At 42.2% G+C, this 24,101-nt stretch overlaps 1 protein-coding gene across 10 annotated transcripts in view; it reads left to right on the top strand.

The window, feature by feature from the left end:
- Positions 1-24,101, top strand: part of LOC136864291 (proteoglycan 4) — a 975,577-nt gene that overhangs the window by 541,200 nt on the left and 410,276 nt on the right. The window contains exon 1 of one of the 10 annotated variants that reach the window (XM_067141080.2): positions 10,040-10,143. The exons of 7 other annotated variants lie outside the window; for them this stretch is intronic. Coding sequence is in view for 2 of the 3 variants with exons in the window: in XM_067141076.2 (XP_066997177.1) it covers positions 19,615-19,698 (84 nt within the window). In the remaining variant the exon portion in view is untranslated. Of the gene's footprint in view, positions 1-10,039; positions 10,144-19,571; positions 19,699-24,101 lie in introns of those variants that run through there. 2 more of the 10 variants (XM_067141079.2, XM_067141076.2) reach the window with 2 other exon arrangements.

Here is a 24,101-nt window from a genome sequence, read left to right as displayed (position 1 = left end):
GAAGGCACCATCCAGTCAGAAAGATGCTCCATTCTTGCTCGCCACATATCACAGCGTACTGCTCTCGTTGGTTTATCCAGAGCCTTGGAGATATTGAGGAAACTTTTCCTGGAATTCAGTCTTGTGGGTGGAGGTCGATGCCCAAATAACGGGTGGGTGTTTGCGGAGATCCACCTTCGACCTCTCTTGCCTTGCAAATACTTCTCGCAGAATGTCTGGAGGAGCAATACTAGCCAAGCAGTGAAGCTTGTCAATGGTAGTTGGTTTCAGACACCCAGTAACTGCAGGTTTCATTAAGGACTGTATCCACCCGCTTCGTTTACGCTCAGCTGAACCAGACACGACACGTGACAGGGCGGTGAAATCGACACTCTTCACTTCATCGCCACACAACAACAACAACACACCCAACTGGATGCGCGTCAAATGCACACTACACATTGACAACAGCGCCACCTGACCGCTTCCATATCCTGTTTGTGCATGGCCGATCTCCTGCGAGTGGCTGGACTACGTCGCCACTACTCGAATAAATAGGTCCATTTTTCACGCTCTCAAGTTATACTTAACAATATTTTAGTAACTATAACCACAGCAGAGGACAGCATGAGCTAGTGATAACGCTGCCTGTCAGTGGTTTATGATCATGTGGTTCCTCCGGAAAAAAAATATTCTGCGTAATTACAACATTTCATTAAGAGCTTTCGCGTGCCGGGCGGAGTGGCTCGGAAGGTAGAGCACTGACCTCAGGCCAACTTGGTAGGTTCGATTGTGGCTCAGTCCGGTGTTATTTGGAGGTGCTCGAATACATCAGCATCGTGTCGGTAGATTTAGTGGTACGTAAAAGAACTCCTGCTGGACCTTAACGTCTCATTAAAACCATAAAAATTTAGTTAGTTGGACTTAAAACAAATAACATTACCATTAAAGCTTTCACGTATGGTTATGTTTACTGCCAGTTTAAAATAATTTGCACCACTAACAAAACTTAGTGGTACATTGATGATGGTCGTTGTCGTAGTTGTTGCTGTTTTATAGGCTCTAATACGGAGATCGTCGGCTCTAGTCTCATATTAATGAACTGTAGGTTATTACTCAACCGGTTCATAATAGGCTACATAAATTTTGTCAGCCAGTTTACCCTCTTCGTAAGGTCAATATTGACTCTTGTGTCTGCTCTGCTTGTTTTGCTAATTGTTTTATGTCGCGCCGACACAGATAAGTCTTACGGCGACGATGGGATAGGACAGTGACTCAACATTGTCTGACCCTCATAACCCATTACTGACTGATGGGAAATATAATGCAGAAGTTTGACTTAGAAAATAGAATAATTAGCACAGGTTATATTGAGAGGAATTTCTTTCAAGGCTAAGGTTACCTGTCTCAGAAGTGCCAACTATTACGGTTTATCCGTAATTATTACTTCGCGAGTACGGCATTACGGTCAAAAGGGAAATTATTGCGTACACGTGACATTATCACGAATCATTTTATACGGGAAAGAAAAGGAAAGAAGAGAAATGTTCAGTGCTTGTGAGTTGGCAATTAATTCGATCGTCCCTTCCTTTTGCTACGCGTGAGCGTTGTGAAATCATTGTGAATGAAGGAGCTCTAGTCTGCTCTTCTCCACTATAGAAATAATGGTGTACTTGCAGTATTAAGTGAACCGAAAAGTAACTCTCCCACAAAAGGTTTTCAGTGCTGATAGGAAAAATCAGAAGGAATTCAGGCGTTACTAAATGCATCTACACTGAAATCGGTTATGGTTCAGAAGGCGAAAATATCGTCGCACTGGGAGGGTTGCTTCAAGAAAACCCACACTGAAAAGCAGCTGCTGGGTTCAAAACAAGCTACAAAGAATTTATCACAGAATGTGCAAATTTTATTCTGTAATACGATATACTTTAGGACAGATCGCTGTGGGGAAGGGCAAAGGGGGTGTCATTATCCAGAAGGGAGGAGCTTGCTATGGATTTGATTCGAATATTTTCTGAGGGTAGTAGGGAGGAGGGATTACTGAAAACCAACTACAAAGGTTGGCATCTCTGCTGTCTGAATCCATGTCTTGACAACTTCGGGTTGCCATTCTAAAAGCAATATTTCACCTTGTAAGCCATCCCAAATAGGCTAGTCGGGTATATGCACATACATTACTACGTACTGTACTGCACACTTGTATAGACACCACACTGACACACTACTAATTCTTCTTCTGCCTGGAATGGCAGTGTTGATACCGCCAGACACTGCCATACACACAGAACCTCTTCGGCATGATGATTTCGCTCATTAACCACATTAATTCAATTATGCATACATCGTGGTTGATAATAAAGCACCGAATGCACTATCTCAAGTAATTTTATACTATGAATATGACATTACACGGTCCGACTCGTTGGCAGAATGGTCAGCGTACTGGCCTTCGGTTCAGAGGGACCCGGGTTCGATTCCCGGCCTGGTCGGGATTTTAATCGCTTCTGATTAATTCTTCTGGCTCGGGGACTGGATGTATGTGTCCGTCCCAACCATCTCCTCATCATATTCTGACAACATACCACACTACCAACCATCACAGAAACACGCGATAGTGCTTACATCCCTCCATATAGGGTTGGCGTCAGGAAGGGCATTCGGACGTCAAACAGGGCCAAATCCACATGTGCTATGCAGTTAGTACCCACGACCCCACAGGTGTGGGAAAAAGCGGTAGCAAAAGAGGAAGAAAAATATGACATTACACAAGTAGGCTTCAAAATTAAAACACTGGAGAGCGATCTTCTTATTCTATGGCCTCACATGGATACACGCTCACACAAAGTTTTCTTCCATGATTAAGCACTTTTCACCTAAAAATACGGTCGACAACGACCCAGTCTCTTATAATTCCGAGTAAATATGGGACTAATGTTGAAAAATTCAACTAAACAGTGAGAATTTCACAACCGACTCAACTAACCCACGCGGTAACCTTCCACCCTAGCTGCCAGCTGATTGCTTTCCTGAGCTCGCTACAGTACGGTTTGTACACCAAGAAGGCAGTGACACAGCCCAACACTGAGAGTGCAAACGTATCACTCCCCGTTAGGAGATCGTCACTCCATCTCGTTTACTACTCCTTCCAACCGAGCTCGATAGATGCAGTCGCTTAATTGCGGCCAGTATCCAGTATTCGGGAGATAGTAGGTTCGAACCCCACTGTCGGCAGCCCTGAAAATGGTTTTCCGTGGTTTCCCATTTTCACGCCAGGCAAATGCTGGGGCTGTACCTTAATTAAGGCCACGGCCGCTTCCTTCGCACTCCTAGCCCTTTCCTGTCCCATCGTCGCCGTAAGACCTATCTGTGTCGGTGCGACGTAAAACAACTAGCCGAAGTACTCCTTCCAAAATAATGCACCGGGCGAGTTGGCCTTGCAGTTAGGGCAAATACAGTAGAGACAATACGCGACACTTCCGGATTTAGCCTTGTTAAAATGGGAGACAGGTCGCAAGTGGCGCTCCTAGTGGCTTGACCTGAAAATTCGCGTTAAATCCAAATATCAATGGAAATGTATATACGGAAATGGATAAATAAATTACGCCTAGAAAGAGAGTGTTACTAAAATATTAACTTCAAAGTTGCTAAAGCAGTTCTGGATAAATGAATGAAGAATTATTTAACAGGTTATTATTTAAAGACTGAAATTAGACATATAATCAAGATGTGAAATGGACTGCTGTGAAATGGCTTGATCCTTCATTTATGCATTACATTTTTAGCTTTAGAATTCCTGCCTGAAGGTTCTCAGCTAGATTTTTCTTTTTTCTCATTTAAAAGCATTGTAACATCATATTAAAACAGTTTTCAACAAAAATATCGGCACATTCCTTACACACATGATTCAATGAATTTACATTTAAGAGCTGGACAATTTTCCTTTTAACTTGAAGCCTACTAACGGAAAGAAAATCTATAAATTTTGCCTCAAAAACATTCAAACTTTCACTATAAGCAATACTTGCCATAATGCCATTATATTAGGGTAAAGCAAATTTGCATCATCATACTGTTTCAACAAAATATGCACATTTCTTAAATCACCCATATTTTCTTCAGTGCTTGACAACGCATTACGGCATTCCAAATGGGGCAACTTGGAACATAACCAACCACACCCATATGCATATGTATTTTCCTGAATTAAATCAAACCCACAGATCACACCTACAACAACACATCGGTATTGAAGGTTAACTTCTGCACTATAGGAGAAAATATGCGTATTATATTTTAAGCCAGTTAAAATATGGGTCGAGCAGGTCAGAATATTATGAAGTACTATAAAAATCGCTTTGTCACTGGAAGAATACATATGCAAACCCAATATTACTTACATTTCCTTGTCACGAGGGAAACGGAAGAAAGGCCGCGCATTCTTCTCTACTTCATAGTTATTGCAGCCAAACACAGCACATACCTTTCCCCTCATGTTAAGAAGAGATATCAAGGAATGACACTCGTTACTATTTAATTATGTCAACTCACTGAAAACGCATAAATAACACCATAAACTTCACAAAGAAATACACGTGCTCTTATGACAGAAACAGTAGTTCTCAGGTCCATCCACTAGAGAGAGCTCTAATAGCTGTCTCTAGATATCTCGCTAAGTGTCGCGTATTGTCTCTACTGTTTTGGTTAGGGTTGCGCAGCTGTGAGCTTGCATCAGGGGGATAGTGGGTTCGAACCCCACTGTCGGCAGTCCTGAAGATGGTTTTCCGTGGTTTCCAATTTTCACACCAGGAAAATGCTGGGGCTGTATCTTAATTAAGCCACGGATACTTCCTTCCCACTCCTAGGCATGTCCTGCCCCATCGTCGCCATAAGACATATCTGTGTCCGTGCGACGTAAAGCAAATAGCAAAATAATGCTTCTGTTTATGAACGCTACCACATGCTGTCACATGGTAGCAGATTTTCTCATTCTAGTATTTTCAATGTTCTTTCAGTAGTCCAGTATATACTAACCAAACCACATGGCACTACAGCCCTTAAAGGGCCTGGGCCTACCAAGCGACCGCTGCTAAGCCCGAAGGCATGCAGATTACGAGGTGTGGTGTGGTCAGCACGACGAATCCTCTCGGCCGTTATTCTTGTCTCTCTAGACCGGGACCGCTATCTTACCGTCAGATAGCTCCTCAATTCTAATCACTTAGGCTGAGTGGACCTCGAGCCAGCCCTCAGGTCCAGGTAAAAAAACCGACCTGGCGGGGAATCGAAGCCGGGTCCTACCCCTACACCACGGGGCCGGCACAGTATATGCTGACGACCACAATTAAACTGACCGTGTTCAGCGCGGCACGGCACGGGCTGTAATGATCGTACGAGTCTCAGATTTCGTAGATATGCTAATTAAGTCACGCGCTTGCGAGTTAAGCCACAAAATTATGTTCCAAGTATTGCCACCAGGCGAAAATATAGCTGTAAGCAGTCAGAACGTGCAATTTTCTGTAACTCTGACGTCAGAATATTCTTTCAGTGGAACTGCGTTATGACAGTTCCTTGATTGTTGCTGGAACAACCATTGCATTCACCTTACGTGACTGTTTTGTGTGATTGTACAAACTCCTTCATTCTTGGTCCGTTGAGGAGATGGCCCGTTGTGGGCCTGTCAGGTGTACAGTGACATCTGCACGTTATAGGGACCTCCTTGTGCAACACGTGATTCCACATGTGCAAGAACGCAACCGTGACCACACCGTTATTTTCATTCAAAATGGGTAACACCACATGTCTCACGCCTTGTGAAAGATTTGTTGCGAGAAACTTTCAGTAACGACCGCAATATTTCTAGGAATTTTTCCAGATGTGTGACCTTCAAGATCCCACGATCTAAATCTTTGTGACTTCTGGTTGTGGAGATATTTGAAGGATCGTGTCTGTCAGGGTTATGTCCAGTCTCTGCCTGATCTAAAGGCTAACATACAACGAAGGGCACGTAGCTCTGATTTCACCCGATGTGCTGCGGCAACTGTCGACCATGCCGTGTTGCGGATCCAGCTTATTGCTGAGTTGGGACGCCATAATAAACGGGCCAGAATCACCATTATCATATGTTTGGTCTTTCCTGCGACCCTGCCACTGCTTACAGCACTATATTTTCACCTGATGTCAAGACTTGGATCCAATAAAGCTCGTGTCATAAATCGCGAGCGCATTGCTTTGTTAGCATATCTACAAAATTTGAGACTCCTACAATCATTACAGCCCGTGCTGTGTCACGCTGAACACCGTCAGTTTAATTCTGGACACCCCGTATATAATGAGATTATTCAGATAAAACTCGGTCTTTGAATATTTTTCCACCGAGCGAGTTGGTCCTGCGGTTAGGGTCGCGTAGCTGTGAGCTTGTATTCGGGAGATAGTGGGTTTGAACCCCACTGTCGGCAGTCCTGAATATAGTGTTCCGTGTTTTCCCATTGTTCACAGGCCACGATCGCTTTGTTCCCACTCGTATTCCTTTCCTATCCCATAGTCCCCATAAAACCTATCTGTGACAGTGTGACGTGAAGCAAAGTAGTTAAAAGAAAGAAGTATCTCCCCAACTAAGGAACCTTCACTTCAAATATGGCACATCCTTCGGATAATTTCTGCGACTCCTTTTACTACTAACCCCAACGCAATTCTACCTTAACTTCAAACTCAGTCATTATCTAACTTAAATTTAGATTTAAATTATATGAACCCAACAGTGAAAGAAAGTAACAAGTCTTCCTAGTTATGAAAACTTGATTTCACCCTAATCCATCTTATTGATCCGCTGCTCTAAACCATCCGGAATATTCTATCACTCATGTATTATTTTTCCTTTCTCGATAAATGTTGTAACATCATTTCCTTCTGCCCCCTGCTATTGTAAATGTGTGCAGTTGGCAACAATGAAAGTGTTTGCCGTACTGCTATAAGTAAAATCCTCTCCTTATTGCTTGATATGAAGCACGAAATTCTTAACTCTCCCCATGAAACCTCTCAATGGCTAACCAGGAAGGCAGGCACTCCGCAGGGCAGTATTTTAGGCTCTTTGCTATTTATTTTGTACATCAACGACATTTCATCTAATTTAAAGAATTGTCCAACTCTTTGGCTGAATTATCAGCGTACTAGCCTTCGATTTCGAGGGTCCCGGGTTCAATTACCGGCCGGGCCAGGGATTTTAACCTTCATTGGTTAATTTCAATGGCTCGGGGGTAACTCACACACCACGCATAACACTATCCTCCACCACAATAATACGCAGTTACCTACACATGGCAGATGCCGCCCACCCTCATCGGAGGGTAGAAATAGACACACCAAATAATAATAATTATTATTATTATTTAAAGAATTGTAGCTACGATCTTTATGCGGACGTTTTACAAATATAATGCTACTGTAAGACCTCTAATTTGCCTCAAGCCATATCAGTTATCAATGCTGACCTTCAGCGACTTAATGCTTACTCCTGAAAAAATTCCCTCCTCCTTAACCCCTCCAAGACACAAGCGAAAATTGGCACTCGAAAATTGTTGACCACACTACGATACGAAACTATTCCTCCAATTATACTGAAGGGCATAACTATTCCATTCAGCCAAACTGTGAGAAATCTTGGAGTGACAATGAAAGAAACTTTAAGTTGGTCTGAATATATTAAAAGTGTTTGTAAAAAGTATTTTCGATACTTCATTCAGTTAAAATAAAGCAACAATATTTTGCCTTGTAACGTGAGAGTCAAACACAAACAAACGCTAGTGCTTCCCGTCCTTGATTACTGTGACGTCATTCTTGTAGGCGCAACAAAAGAGCACTTAATTGTTGCCTTAGATTTATTTACAGTCTGAGTTCTGATACACATGTCACCCCATACTATCTCACTATTGAATGGCTGAAACCTAATAAACGATGAACGTATCGCATACTGATACAGATATACCGATTGATCTCTGAAGGCAGCTTTAGTAAGTTTCCTCCTTTCAGAGCTGTATTACCCGCTCTGGTTCCTCCCTTTCTATTCCCGTTCACCGATCCTCCATTTATAACAATTCTTTTGTTGAGACGGGTTGTAGACTTTGGAATTCTCTGCCTGTCAGTGTCAGAAATACCCACTCATTACTTAAATTTAAGGCTGCTTGCCGAGACCACCTGCTTAATGCAGCTGACTAACTTGTATAACTCGATGATCGAATGAATGTGAGATAGAAAAGTGTAACGTGTTATTGTGTAGGTTATTATTTACTATATATTATTATACACTCTTAAGCTCTACAAAAGCATAATAAATAAATAATTGAATGAATGATGGACGTGAAAAAATGAGTCTGAAAAACTACGATTTAGGGCAAGGTTTTCTTTTCATTCTGCAACGCAGAATTATCTCAAATAATGTAGCCTATTTTTTCCTCTCATTATCTTACCTTAAAACAGTCTTAAAATCAGGGAGAACCAGCTCCAAGGTTCGGTCCGAACCCCGCCACCCCGAATATCCGTTTCTGAACGTGGACTAAAGAAGGAGTATTTTTCGGGAAGGCCACCGAATCCCCCCCCCCCACCTGCATGGCGATCAGCTCGATCTACACAGCCTCCAACATGGTATTAGTTTCAAGAAGAAAGAGATAGCAGGGAGGATTGGGAAGTGATATTAGAGCATGCTACCAGGCCAGATGTGGTGATAAGGTATAATAGCAGTGTAATCTGCGAAAATGGACATTCCTACATGCAAAATCTGACATTTTGTAGATAGCACATGGAATGATGTGGGCTGGAAGACTCCATGTTATGTATATCCTGCACAAGTCATGTCCATTTTCTTGTAATATTTATTGTTATGGGGGCCAGGCAGTAAAGGAAATCAAAGGAAATCAAAGAGGAATTTGGAAAGGGAATCACAATCCAAGGAGGGGAAATCAAAACCTTGAGATTTGCCGATGATATTGTTATTTTATCTGAGACTGCAGAAGATCTCGAGGAGCGGCTGAATGGTATGGTCGAAGTCTTGAGTAAGGAGTACAAGATGAAAATAAATTAGTTCAAAACAAAAGTAATGGAGTGCAATCGAACGAAGGCAGGTTATGCAGGAAATATTAAATTAGAAATTGAAGTCTTAAAGGAAGTAGATAAATATTGTTACTTGGGTAGTAAAATAACTAACGATGGCAGAAGTAAGGAGGACATAAAATGCAGATTAGCACAAGCAAGGAAGAGCTTTCTTAAGAAAAGAAATTTGCTCACTTCAAACAGTGATATAGGAATTAGAAAGAAGTTTTTGAAGACTTTCGTGTGGAGCGAGACATTGTATGGAAATGAAACATGGACGATAACTAGCTCAGAAGGAAAGAGAATAGAAGCTTTTGAAATGTGGTATTACAGAAGAATGCTGAAGGTGAGATGGATAGATCGAATCACAAATGAAGAGATACTGAATCGAATTGGTGAGAGGAGATCGATTTGGCTAAATTTGGCGAGAAGAAAAGATAGAATGATAGGACACATCTTAAGACACCCAGGACTTGTTCAGTTGGTTTTTGGAGGAAGTGGAAGTGGCAAGAACGGTAGGGGTAGACCAAGGTATGAATATGACAAGCAGATTAGAGCAGATGTAGGATGCAGTAGTTACGTAGAAATGAAAATGTTAGCAGAGGATAGGGTGACATGGAGAGCTGCATTAAACCAGTCTGTGGACTGATGACTGAAACACACATGGGAGATCAGCCACCTTGACACTGCGATGTTCTTTGCGCGGGTTCAGTGGTGTCCGGGCTGCGGGACTGCAGGATAAGTCCCACTGTCCAGCTGCTAGTGCTCCCTAGTGCCAAGCCTCCATGTACGGAGGAGGGAATACTTTATGCAAAGCCAGCCGGTGTGATGGGGCTATTTGTCTTAAAGAATGAGGTGAATCGTTTCGTAAGGCGTAAGAGAAATGAGGGGCAGGTAAGGGGCCTCGAAGAATGTACAATATGGCAGATTGTAGACAATCTACGTCAGCGGCTGTGACGTCAGGAAAGCAGAAGTGAGGACGCGGCACTCGGTAGAGGAAAGTCGCGCTGGAGAGCAGGTGATATAGACGATGCGTAGTGCAATTTAATGTAGAAAATGAAATCCGATGTCGGTGGAAGAGAACTGGTAAGTTTTATTATCACATGCCCTGGCTTTGATCAGATCACGACATCAGCACTTATGTAAAACTACAAACTTGCTTCTTTTCTCATAATATCCCTGTAGTTCAGGTTCTTCTGATGAGGCCTAAATACTCGTACTATAAGTGAAACTTCAATATTTATTAATCTGGGCGACGACAAATTATACACAGACTGCGTAACGTAGTTCGCGAGGCGCTCGACACTTGTGCTTAATTTTGCGGGCGAACATATTTATAATATCTGCTGAGTTTCAGTTTGCCATAGATATTATCTAATTTTCGGTCATCTTCATGCTGTGAATACAAGAAGTTTCCACAAAGTAACTTCTGACTAGAATGACACAACCGATACGTTTCATTCAAATTCAAATTTTGTTCTTCCAGGAGGACCAACAATGTCCAATACTTTCTATGTAAAACACTGAGTTTATAAATAACAAATTTCATAGCATTGGTAATCTACAGGCCTACAACTCACAACAATTTTAAAATGCTTAATGGGAATTATTTTCGAATAATAAAATAGTCACGACAAAGCCTAGGTGGGAGGGGTAAAAATTTGCCCGCGCTGAAAAATGAGATTTCTGGCTTTTTAGAAATAATTTATAAACAGCTAGGAATCAGTGCGATAAATAAGTAGAATTATGATCTGACAACTACATGAAATATTTGAAGAATTGTTTCATCAAACCACAAAATTGCGTGCATTATATTGAAGGATTAAAGCCGCGGGCAATTCTTCGCCCCTTCCCCGAGACGCTCAAGGGTTTACCCTTAAATGCTCAATTTGTTATTTCTTTGCAATGTTTGTTTTGTTATTATTATTATTCCAAAAGCAATGCATAACCACGAGCAAATTATTTTAAAAAGTATTTGTCTCTTCAAAGTCAAAATATAATAAGATTCGAATGTTTTACGTATTTGCAAAGCTGTGTAATTAGCTACACAGAGGCTACTAGCACATTTCAGTACGTGCTCATAAATGCTCTGAATTAAGCATTTCTAGTCAGGATTTTACCCCCACTCTATGAAATTTAAATTTCCATCCACGTAATTAGCATGAAAAACGTTGAAAAAATATTCTTCTCCATTCAAACAGAGGTTTATTTTATATTTATCTCATCCAGAGAGTTGTCCGTTCGGTTAGGGTCGCGCAGTTATGAGCTTGCATTCGGGAGATAGTGAGTTCTAGCCCCGCTGTCGGCAGCTCTGATTATGGTTTTCCGCGGTTTCCCAGGCAGATGTTGGGTCTGTACCTTAATTAAGGCAAAGGCCGCTCTCCTTCCCATTCCTAGCCTTTTCCTATCCCGTCGTCGCCATAAGATCTATCTTCGTCGGTGCTACGTGAAGCAAATTGAAAATATACATGTCTGTGGGTGTATTTATCTCATGTGGTGTAGGTGTAGTCGGCCCCGCGGTCCAGGGGTAGCATGCCTACCTCTCATCCGCAGAATCCGGGTTAGATTCCCGGCCAGGTCAGGGAGTTTTACCTGGATCTGAGGACTGATTCGAGGTCCACTCAGCCTACGTGATCACAATTGAGTAGTTATCAGACGGTGAGATGGCGATACCGTTCTCGAAAGCCAAGAATAACGACCAAGGGGACTCATCGCACTGACCATGCGTCACCTAATAATCTGCAGGCCTTCGGGCTGAGCAGCGGTCGCTTGGTAGACCAAGGCCCATAGGGACTGTAGCAGCATGGGGCAACTTAGCTGTTGAAGATTTTCATTCCACAGTGGCCGGTGGTCATTAGAATACATCTTTAGATCAGTTGGAGGGATCGATGTTCTTCGAACTTCGTTCTCCATTTCTCAGTTTTGTCCAGACATGGTCTCCCTCGCTTGTAATTACACTTTTGAATCTGACACAGGTTTGGTACAAAATCAGTGATAATTTTTTCTGGTTCTATGTCTTACGGTTTGTTTGTTTGCTTGAATTCATGTACTTATCTACACAGAATCCAAGCATTTATCACTTTTTTATCAACCAGATGGTAAAACGATAGAAAATACTATTTTCTGGATTTAATTTTGTAGTAACAATACTCAGCTGTCTCAGGGAATGAGTAGCAAGCAAGTAATTTTTTTTTTTTTTGCACGCAAGCAGTACTGTGCTGAGTACTGAGGGATAATCAACAGTTTCCGTGTGATCTCAAAAATAACTTTAAATTAGTGCACTGGTCAATAGATGAAGATTTTTTAAATGATATTTGTTCGTGGCATCGACCTCTGAAGATCTTTTCCCACTACTTTCACCATATGTTAGGAACCTGCGTATAAGTGTAATTGAGTTAAAGAAGGTTAGGAACGACACGAAACACCCAGTCCCCAGGCCAGTGATATTAATCATTTACAATTAAAAACCCTGACCCGGCCGGGAATCGAACCCGGGGCCACCGAGTGACAGGCGCACGCGTTGCCCCATACACCGCACGGCCGGACATTGATGAAGATACGTGCTACTGTTCTTATTAACTTTAGCTTTTCGGGTGATTAACATGTTAAGCATTAAACTCAATAACCTCGAGCAAATGATTAAATTAATGCCAGTAGTGAAGCTAGCAAAATAAGTATAAAAAGACATACACATTACATAAAAATTAAAAAAAATTATTGATGAGGAGACCAATTTACGCTCATTGGAGATTTAACATAAATAGGGCATTGGGATGTAATGTACACTCGTTCAGAAATGAATTATTGCATGGTATTGTATATTCCATGTATTTAGTAGTTTATCAGAGTTTTCTTTCTCTTACAACTTGCTTTAAGTCGCACCAGCACTGAAAGGTCTTATAGCGACAAACAGGCAGTTTTAATTATTGTCAAAACATGATTCACCTCCCATGTGGATATATATAAATCGTATGGTACCCACAACACAGAACTCGATAGCTGCAGTCGCTTAAGTGCCGCCAGTATCCAGTATTCGGGAGATAGTAAATTCGAACTCTGAAGATGATTTTCCGTGGTTCCCCACTTTCACACCAGGCAAATGCTAGGACTGTACCTTACTTAAGGTAATGGCCGGTTTCTTCCCCACTTCTAGCTCTTTCCTGCCCCATCGCCGCCATAAGACCTATCTGTGTCGGTGCGACGTAAAGCAACGTGTAAAAGAAAGAACACAACAAACATGATATCTATAGGTTCATTTGTTTCTGAGAAAAGTGTACCTGCGAGAAACATATACAGTACCATGCGCACATTCTTTTCTTTGAGTAACTGTACATATTCTTGCATTTAATACTATTTTCCAAGTTATGGGATTCTACTATCAATAGACCTGGCTTTGATACCCGGATTGTCCAAGGTTTCTAATTCTGGTTTCAAGGTTGGAACTGGTGTCACCCAGCCTCGTGAGATCAATTGAGGAGCTGCTGATATTAAACATACTGTACTCGATCAAGAAAGTCAAGCTGGCTGTTTAACGTCTTACTAGCTTAGATAGGCTTTTGGCCGCCTGGGAGAGGACTTGGACTAAGAATTTGGCGGTCATAGTTTTAATTCACTTGCAGCTCCGGCATTCTCTCGGCGTTATAATAATAACAAATTATTATTATTATTATAGTATGTCTATTGCATTCTTTGAAAGCCAGGCCCTAAGTTATGGTGAGCGGAGTGTGTAGTAGAAAGTAAACTGCGCGTCGTTGTATTGGAGGGAAGTGTCTGTGATTTACTAGTATGGTTAAGACCCTGTCTCCGAGTCACAAGAAATAACTTTACATGCTTGAAAATCCCATGACTCTGCAAGGAACCAAACCCAGAACTCCGTGCTCCGATAACCTGAACGCTCATAATTCAGCCATGGAGTCAAAGGGAAGGTAGGATGTGATCTGCCCGAAGGCAGGTCCGAACCTCCACAGAGGTGTGCCTGAGCCGGAGTTTACGTACGTTAGGGTGGCCAGTTCCTGTCCGTTCCTTCATTCCCTTAGCCCCACCAACAGCGCGTGGCAACCCATCCAAATCTTGACCACGCCAAATGTTGCTTAACTTCGGAGATCTCACGGGATCCGGTGTTTTAATACAGCTACGGCCGTTGGCCCATGGAGTCAGGCGGTGTGAAAATGGGAAACCATGAATCGCCACCTTCAAGGCTGCAGGCACCCGACCTCCTGCTCACGATTAGCCGAATATAAACTTACAGTTTCACGACCCGTAACTTACAGCCAACTCACTTGGTGGCTTAGGAAATGGTTACGTTGACCATGTGATCCTCCAATATATGCAGTCCATCTGACTGAATGGTCGTCAACCTTGCCCTTAATGGGCTGTATGTACCACGGGTTTAGTTTCGTGTTCTTTAACTGTCTTTCTTAAAACTATAATTATATTAATTCCTTTGATTTCGCAAATAATGAAAACCATGACCGATTGAACATAAAAAATAAAAAGCTATATTCATTTACTTTTCAGTACAATAGTATACCTTATGCTTGAGACCAAAACAGGGATACAGCATATGAACATTAACAGCGACATTCCCGGACAGCAACGTTAGTTGAAGGGGGCAATGAGAGTTCAAAGACCATAGCGTCAGCACTTTTTCTGCTGCGTCAGCACCCGAGGTCATTGACCCCTAGTAGTGTAGCGATGGCGGTTCCATTGCAAGGTCATTGACCCCTAGTATAGTAGGTGAGCAATGACGATTTGCGAATTTTGCATAAGAGAACGAGCCTAACCTCACAGTCGCCATCTTGAGAGGCCTAACTACACTTTAACGGCTAGTTGCCCTTCCCGGTGCCTAAGAGAGCAAGCCTAACTTCATGGAGGGGCCTAAACTTAGTTTTACGGCTGGATGCCCTTCTTGACGTAGACAATCCTTATCTCGGAGGGGCTTAACCTTACAGGACGTAGTTTTACGGCGAGATGTCCTTCCTGACGCTGTTTTGAATAGTAGGGTAATGATTCTCCCGAAGTTGTTTTAAGTACCGGTAGTAGGGCGATGGGATTTACATAAGTAACTATTGTGTTATACGTTTTTCTGCTCAATAGTCAACATGTTTTCTCTTGCCCTCTTACGTCCTGTAGTAGGAGGAGGAAGCTGTAAGAGCCTATGTAGGCTATAGCCAAGAGGAGGAGCCCTTTTGCCCTTTTGCTCTTTAGCTATACGGATGAGGAGGGGGAGCAGGGCGGCTGTGTCCCTTGTCCTTTTGCTATACGAATAACGAGGAGGAGGAAGACGAGGAGGGCAGCTGTGTCCCGTGCCATTTTGCTATACGCATGAGGAGGAGGAGGAGGAGGAGGGCGGCTGTGTCCAGTCAGAAAAGGAAAAGAGCCTATCTACAGCCGCCATCTTGCGCAGTAGTCCCTGGGCTAGGTTTCTCTATAGGCTTTCTGTTTAATTTCGCTCCTGCATGAGCTACAAACTTATAACCTATGCCAGCAGATTGAAATAATATGTTTCCGAACCGATATTTTATGTTACATGTTTATGCGATAATTTGTTCGACTGCTAGGGGCTTAAATGTAACTAATGTATTTCTTATAGGACTAGGCGTTCTGTTTAATTTCACTTTCCGCATAAGCTACATGCTTATAACCTATGCCAACAGATTTAAATAATATATTTCCGAACCGAAATTTCAAGTTACATGTTCATCCGATAATTTATTCGACTGCTAGGGGCTTAAATGTAACCAATGTATTTCTTATGGCCCTAGGCGTTCTGTTGAATTTCGCTCCTGCATAAGCTACAAGCTTATAACCTATGCCAACAGATTGAAATAATATGTTTCCTAACCGATATTTCATGTTACATGTTTATGCGATAATGTTTTCGACTGCTAGGGGCTTAAATGTAAGCAATGCATTTCTTATGGCACTAGGCGTTCTGTTTAATTTCGCTTTCCGCATGAGCTACATGCTTATAACCCATACCAACAGATTCAAATAGTTATATTTCCGAATCGAAATTTCATGTTACATGGTTATCCGATAATTTGTTCGACTGCTAGGGGCTTAAATGTAACCAATGTATTTCTCATAGCCCTAGGCGTTCTGTTTAATTTCACTTTCCGCATGAGCTACATGGTTATAACGCATGCCAACAGATTCAAATAGTATATTTCCGAACCGAAATTTCAAGTTACATGTTTATCCGATAATTTGTTCGACTGCTAGGGGCTTAAATGTAACCAATGTATTTCTTATGGCACTAGGCGTTCTGATAAGAACCCATGTATAGTCGAGACTATGCATAGCCGTCATCTTGCACAATCGCCCATAGCCATCATCTTTCTGCATAAAAGCCCATGTATAGCAGCCATCTTGTTCAATCGCCCATGACCGGCATCATTCTCCATAAGAAGCCGTGTATAGCTGCCATCTTTCACAATCGCGTATAGCCGTTATCTTTCTCCATAAGAGCCCATGTTTAGCCGCCATCTTGTACAATCGCCAATAGCCCGCATCTTTCTCCATAAGAAGCCGCGTATAGCCGCCATCTCGTGCAATCACCCATAGCCGGCATCTTTCTCCATAAGAGAATATGTATAGCCACCATCTTGTGCAACCGCGCATAGTCGTCATCTTTCTCCATAAGAGCCTGTGTATAGCCACCATCTTGTAAAATTGCCATGGCTGGCATCTTTCTCTATAAGAAACAGTGTATAGCCGCCATCTTGCGCAACCGCGCATAGCCGTTATCTTTCTCCATAAGAGCCTATGTATAGCCGCCATCTTGCGCAACCGCGCATAGCCGTTATCTTTCTCCATAAGAGCCTATGTATAGCCGCCATCTTGCGCAATCGCCCTTAGCCGTCATCTTTCTCCATAAGAGCCCATGTATAGCCGCCATCTTGTACAATCGCCCATGGCCGGCATCTTTCTCCATAAGCCGTGTATAACCGACATCATGCGCAAGCGCCCCTAGGCCGTCTCATAGAATCCTATGTATAACCGCCATCTTGCGCAAGCGCTCCTGAGCCGTCTCATAAGAGTCTAGGTGTAGCCGCCATCTTGCACAAGCATCCATCGGCCGTCTCATAGAGCAGCCGCCATCTTGTGCAAGCGCCCCTAGGCCGACTCATACGGAGCTGTGTATAGCCGCCATCGTGTAAAATTGGCGTCGAGAAGGACATCTTGCCGTAAAACTACGGCCCTGTGTAGTTAGACTCCTCCATGTGTGCTTACTTATGAAATCCCTATTGCCCTACTACATAAAACAACGTCGGGAGAATCGTCATTGTCCTACTACTGAAAATAGCGTCGGGAAGGGCATTTCGCCGTAAGACAACGTCCTGTAAGGTTAAGCCCTTCCAAGATAACGACTGTCCACGTCGAGAAGGGCATCTAGCCGTAAAACTAAGGATAGGCCCCTCCATGAGGTTAGGCTTGCTCTCTTAGGCGTCGGGAAGGGCAACTAGCCTTTAAAGTGTAGTTAGGCCCCTCAAGATAGCGACTGTGAGGTTAGGCTCGCTCCCTTATGCAAAATTCGCAAATCGTCATTGCTCACCTACTATACTATAGGTCAGTGACCTTGAAACAGAACCGGCATAGCTACACTACTAGGGGTTAATGACCTCGAGTGCTGACGCTATGGTCTTTGAACTCTCATTGCCCTACTACTAACGTTATCAAATAAAATGGATGTATATGCCATATTTTACTGGTGCAATGAATAAAAACTTAACTAAGAAATATGACCCGCCAAGGTCAGTTGCCCGTTTTAATTCACTAGCTATTGGCTTAAAACTCACAAATAATTTAGAGTTTCAACTGTACATCACCCTGAAAATTTGACTCCTAAGCAACCCATGTGTGACCGCAGTGATGTCCAAATCCTCGCAGCGAAACATGAGACTAACAAACAAACAGAACTTCTTAAAGGACGTCCAAGAAACACGTCGAGATGATAAACAGAATGTATCGTAACATGTGAGGTACACGTCACCAAGGAATACAAAATAGTCCATATGACATGTCTTCTATTTGTCTCGTTTCCGAGTTATTGTTAGGTAGGCCTACTTGTACTGCTAGGGATCACAGAAAATTGTGGGGAGACAAGAGTTTCTGTAAAGCGGAGATATGCAAGCGGGCACTATTTCGACTTATACCGTCACCTCTGCTTATTCAGTCGCAGCATACTTCTTAGCATGTGAGCTGTTGACAAGGTACATTGCGTTGAGCAACGTTTGTAGACAAATCATTTTCAAAATTTGCATCTTCCAGACCAGAAAATATTCCAGCTATTACTGCGAGGTGCACGTTCCTTTGTGAAATATTGAGGTACATAGGACTGTTCCCGCACTGTTGCTCTCGAAGAGCGTGTTTTGTAGCATATTGAAGAAAATACAAGCGTAGACAAGATGGCTGCCAACGAATTCGGCAGACTCCTGGTGCGTTTGAAAGAGTCTGGGATTCTTCTTCAAGACGACGATTTTATGCTCGCATTCAAGTTGCAGGTGGTAATTTTAAGCATCTCGTGTAATGGTAAACATCCCCTCTTTTACTACAGCAGAAATGGAACGAAACTGCCCACAGTGGAACGCATGCTCACACAGAGGTTTCTATTTGTTTTGGTTTAACTTACCCGCTGGTGACATGGATCTCACACATTACGATACATCCTTTGTGAATGAAAGGATTATAGCATAAGTCAGCACAGTACTATGTGATATTCAAGTGATACTGTCAGTGACTTCTCGCCAAAGCGCCTGCTATTCGAATCCCGGCCAATGAATTGAAATGGAAAGTCACGTGCGTGTGGTTCAGAATCTACGAAAAACTGGAGTTCCCTTGGATGTCATTACGATATGAGCAATCACGTAAAACTACGAGCTTCTGAAATATCGTATCAGTAGTTGTGCGTCACAGACAACTCAAAAGTCGGTTATAACTTTAGAAATGCAAGTACTTCACAAGATATTTGGAAAAGGAAGGTTTCCAGTGCATCTGGAGGTCTGATGTAAAGTAGCTGCAGAACTTCGTCGGAGAGGAAATACTCAGGATGGTTTGCTCTGATCTCTCTAGAAATTGTTAATTTATTCCATATACCCACCCTAAGGGACATTACTTACTTCTCCATTTGTCAATAAATTTGCCGACAAGTTGACAAATTTGCGGCTAGAAATTATAACAAATATCTGTAATTCATCAGGGATCAATCAGTCTTTCAGGATATCTAGCTTAAAGTGACTTCAGATTGCTTTGTATAATTGCATTTGTCTGTGTTACGGCCTCTGTCTGTTCTTTTGTTGGCCACTGTCAAGTAATGTGTAAGTTTGTGAATGTATTGTCTAAGCTAAGCGTTTTGGTGAATTTCGAAACTTTTGGAAAAAAGGGCGCCTAAATTGGCCGAGTGTCGGGAGCGCGAAACTTGAACGTGTCTACTTCCTGTTGCAGTCGGAGGAACGCGGCGGGGCCCGCCCACGACCCTCGCGCCGCAGCAAGTCCGAGGGTCCCCCCAACGGTAGTTGCCTGGGCCCCGTCCAATCCGAGTACCGCTTACAGTACATGAGGGTCGATAGCCCTCCGCCCCAGGGCCGCACTGTCAGAAGCGACTCGGATCCCTGTGAAGGGGAAATTGACCAGGAAATGGTAGGCGAGTCCGGGCTTCTTTGATCCCAAGAACTAGGTGCTGGAGCCTGCTGTAGATAGTGTGCGGCATGTGAAGCATGCCCCCTCCCCACATCCCACCCAACAGACAGCACACATTGTATCATATTTTGTAATCTAGTCTTGATTTGATCTGCTTTTTTTTGCCTTTTTTGACAATATCGCATGTAGCAAGAGCAGTAGATAGTCAAGTACACCGCTCAGCATGTCCAGAAAACTTCTAAGTTACTCCTTGTCCCATCGGATGTAACATGTCCTTAAACGTGAGCTTGAACAGATAGACGTTTATCCCTCACATGCATGCAGCCTCCTCTTTGCTCAATTTCTGTAAAACTTGTTAACTGTGTTGTCATCGTGGTATTTTGTTTATTAATAACCATTTCTAGTCTCTTTCTTATGTTTATCAAGTGTATGCGACTAGAATTCAATTTTTGTTCTTGTGGAAGCCGTCGCAGCATGTTCGTTTAGAATTTGATGGTATTGTTCAGACGACACTAATTCATTAGTAAAAATCTGTAAGTTTTTACAAACATAAATAATGTTATAGTATTTGGCAAAGAATAACTGTTAGTTCAGTACTGGGACTAAATGGGTTTTCTTTACATGAATATTGTGGGTATATCGACTAGGTTACAACTTTACAGCGAGGTGTTTTCAGTTTAAATCTTTGCTCACCAGCACGAATAGTATTGCTATATTCTTGAAGTATTTAACGTTTGCAGTACATTAATTATAAAAATAAATATATATAAGGTGATGTGAGATTCTTCACAAAATATAGTTTTCAAATATTTCACATAGTTCAAGAATAAGCTGAAACTATCCACTAGTTGTTGACCGTGATGTGATATAAAACAAAATGAGAGAAAGGGGAGAAGAAATAATCCGAATGAAGACCTACAGTCTATATTATTTTGCGACCAAGAGCACCATGATCATACTTGGTCAACATTCTAAAGTGATTTGAATCCAATCCACTTTCCCAACTGGACTGAAATAAGAAATGTAAGGGTCAGAAACAACGATCTACTCCAGTTTGTAGAACGTCTTCATTACTCTGAGCTGCTTCACGTGCTGCGTGTTATAGTTCAGGGATATACACAGAAGTAGTTCTCATCGTACGCTCGGAGCCACAGCGAAGTCTAGAGCTGCCTTTTCTGCAAAGCTCTCTGAGCAGGGTAAAAGTCAAAGTAGTACAATGGACACCGGAAGGCGCGGTGTTTGTAATGAACATGTGTGTTGCTCATGTATAAAAACCATACGGAATCTTATACTGCTTAAGTTAATTTAAAATTATGTTAGATTACGTGCTTATTTGTTGACACATTCCATTTTACAACTTAAATAGGAAAGACTGTTAGCTTGACAAATCCAAAATAATGCACAGTTATTGCTGAAGAAATGAACACAAAATTAAAACAATTACAGAACTAATATTCGCATTTACGATACTGATACAATATCTGGGGTATACGGAGGACGTGGAAAACCTGCATTTAAATTTTAACGTCTTCCATTTCGCTAATGTTTCAAAATCTTGTGTGAGGGAGTATGAGCACATTGTTCGAATCGAAGCCTTAAATTCTACATTAGAAAGATTGGTTTTTTTCCGAGGCTTCGTAAGTTTCATTAAGAAAAGCACACTTCCGTGTGCGAGGGTTACGTCAACAAACAAGCAGCAGAGCGAAAAACTTACGTGTGAATGGGCATGCACGAATGAGGCGAGTGGTGGGAACGCGAGGCTAGTGTCACACAACACTCTTACTCCTTGAGTCACGTTTTGTGCATCTCTGCTCTAGACTGCCATACAGTGCTCACGGCAACTCAACTCGTATGAGATATTCACCGCCGCCACTGGGCGATGTCGTGTGGCGGTGGAGCTTGGACTGGATCTCTCAATGATTAAACTGAACATCAATCATTTCTGAGATTAGAGAGGCTGTCTCTCCCACAATTGGTTATTGTTCATCCTCTCGAATATGTGCCAAAATGACATTTTTAGACAAACTGCAATTCCAATCATATACTTTTTTACAATTTTACAAATACATCCTTTAGTTTTCAGCTTGGCCACCAACACAGACTAAACGTCTCGTAATCACAACACAGACAGTAAGATAACACAGCAATGCATACGTTTCTGTCTCTCAACGTAAATACTGCGAGTTGTGCTCCTGTCAGCCCTCCGCCCCAGGGACGCACTGTCAGAAGCGACTCGGATCCCTGTGAAGGGGAAATGGTAGGCGAGTTTAAACTTAACAATGCATTGAATTTACAGTATTTTCATGACTTACCGACAAATAGATCGTTATCCGCGAGAAATTGTTTCCCTGTTGTCATTTGTCCTCGTGTGAGGTTAATTTCTAGAAGCTGTGGATAAGTATTAATGTTCGTGTAGTTACTGTAATTGGTCTGTAAGGTGAACCTCCGGTATTGCTAGTTGGAAACGTCTTCGACTTCCTACCATTGTTTTATCAAAATGTCTTGACATTTACGCATGACTGCATGGTTTTACCATTATGATATGACAGACGTAAGCATTGTCGTGAATCTTCTCACCTTCCACATGGACCCATAATTCCATTGTAACCAAGAAACATTCCATGTTGACTTAAAAAATATTTTTTCAATTATGATACCTTCACCAAATAATCGGAAAATATTTTTCATTACTTCGGATTTCATGCACTCATTCCACAATGCTTCCCTTGCCACGAATTAAAAACCTTCAGATCTATAGGAGTATGGAGAGAGATTGTGTTTTCATATGTCAGATTTCATTTATACGCGGAGTTAAATTACAGGAAAATCTCCGTGCCTGCAGCATATTTCTCTGGCCCACAATCGTAACCAAGCAGGTTAACACAGTTAAGTTTAATCCCTGAAGTGAAGAAAATTACAAATCAATGGGAACTAGGCCTATAACAGATGGTTACTCTGGTAATTTCAGCCAGTTTCAGAGCAAGGTTTGTCAACAATGAAGTCAGAGATAGCAACTGCATTTTTCCCTACTGTATATCCACCTGTCCAGGATTACTGTTGCGGTTGGCTGTGCAGCTTATTTGGTGATCTACTTGCTTTCTAATTGTTGCGGGATCGAATAGATTGGCATTTAAAAGGGTTAAAATACGGAAGGCACTTGGCAGTATAGGCTATTTGCTGGTAGGTCACAGAGCCTCTTTTAGCGCCAAATTCTGGCACTCATGTTTTTCTTAAAACCGGTAGTGTTTGCAGTTTGTTAAGTACATCATCCAAAAAGAGAGATTATAAGAGCACTCTTTCATAAAACATACCGACAATTTTAACATTGCATGGCATAATATAATTCATGTTATTGACCATCTTCATGGTGCAGTAGTTATAGTAGGAGTCTACTTCTTAGATGTGCCCAGGTTCTGTTCTCTGACAAGAGCTCTGAAGTCTTGTTAGTGAGATTTGATACGCGGTTTTCCAGCCTTGTGGATCAATATTAAGAACATGCTTGGTGCTGTGAAAGTAGTAGACAGGAACTGGCCATCCTACCGTTTGTTAACTCCGGATAATGTAAGTCACTCACACACATCACAATAATCACAATAACACTGGTACTTAGTATGTTCAAAACATTCAAGTATAAACAGGGGATACTAGAACTACTGCATTATTTTCCTCCCCGGATCCCCGAAATGAGATATGAGGAAGGAATAGTAACCATTATTTCAGTGTGGGAAGGTATAAGAATGCCTGTTGCATACGGCATTCTTCAGATTCATATATTTCAGTAAGTTGGGTGGCCTAAAGTTTTCTTTTCTTTACGTCGCCCCGACACAGATACGTTTTATGGCGACGATGGGATAGAAAAGGCCTAGGAATGGGAAGGAAGCGGCCGTGGCCTTAATTAAGGTATAGCCCCAGCATTTGCCTGGTGTGAAAATGGGAAACCACGGAAAACCATCTTCAGGGCTGCCGACGTGGAGTTCGAACCCACCGTCTCCCGCATGCAAGCTCACAGCTGCGCGCCCCTAACCGCACGGCCAACTCGCCCGCCCGGTAGTGGTGGCCTTAAGTAACAGGTGCTTCGGAGAAGTAGGTTTTCAATCCAAACTCCCGATGTGTTGGCGAACGCTCTGCTTTATCTGTGTAGTGGGACGGTCAACTCTTAGTAAATGTGAGTGCTGCAAGTTCACATAATAATAATAATAATAATAATAATAATAATAATAATAATAATAATAATAATAATAATAATAATAATAATAATAATAATAATGCTATTTGCTTTACGTCCCACTAACTACATTTTAGGTTTTCGGAGACGCCGAGGTGCCGGAATTTTGTCCCGAAGGAGTTCTTTTACGTGCCAGTAAATCTACCGACACAAAGCTGACGTATTTGAGCACCTTCAA

Source organism: Anabrus simplex, chromosome 2, assembly GCF_040414725.1.
Source record: "Anabrus simplex isolate iqAnaSimp1 chromosome 2, ASM4041472v1, whole genome shotgun sequence".
NCBI lineage: Eukaryota > Metazoa > Arthropoda > Insecta > Orthoptera > Tettigoniidae > Anabrus > Anabrus simplex.
This window is presented reverse-complemented; position numbering and strand designations above follow the sequence as displayed.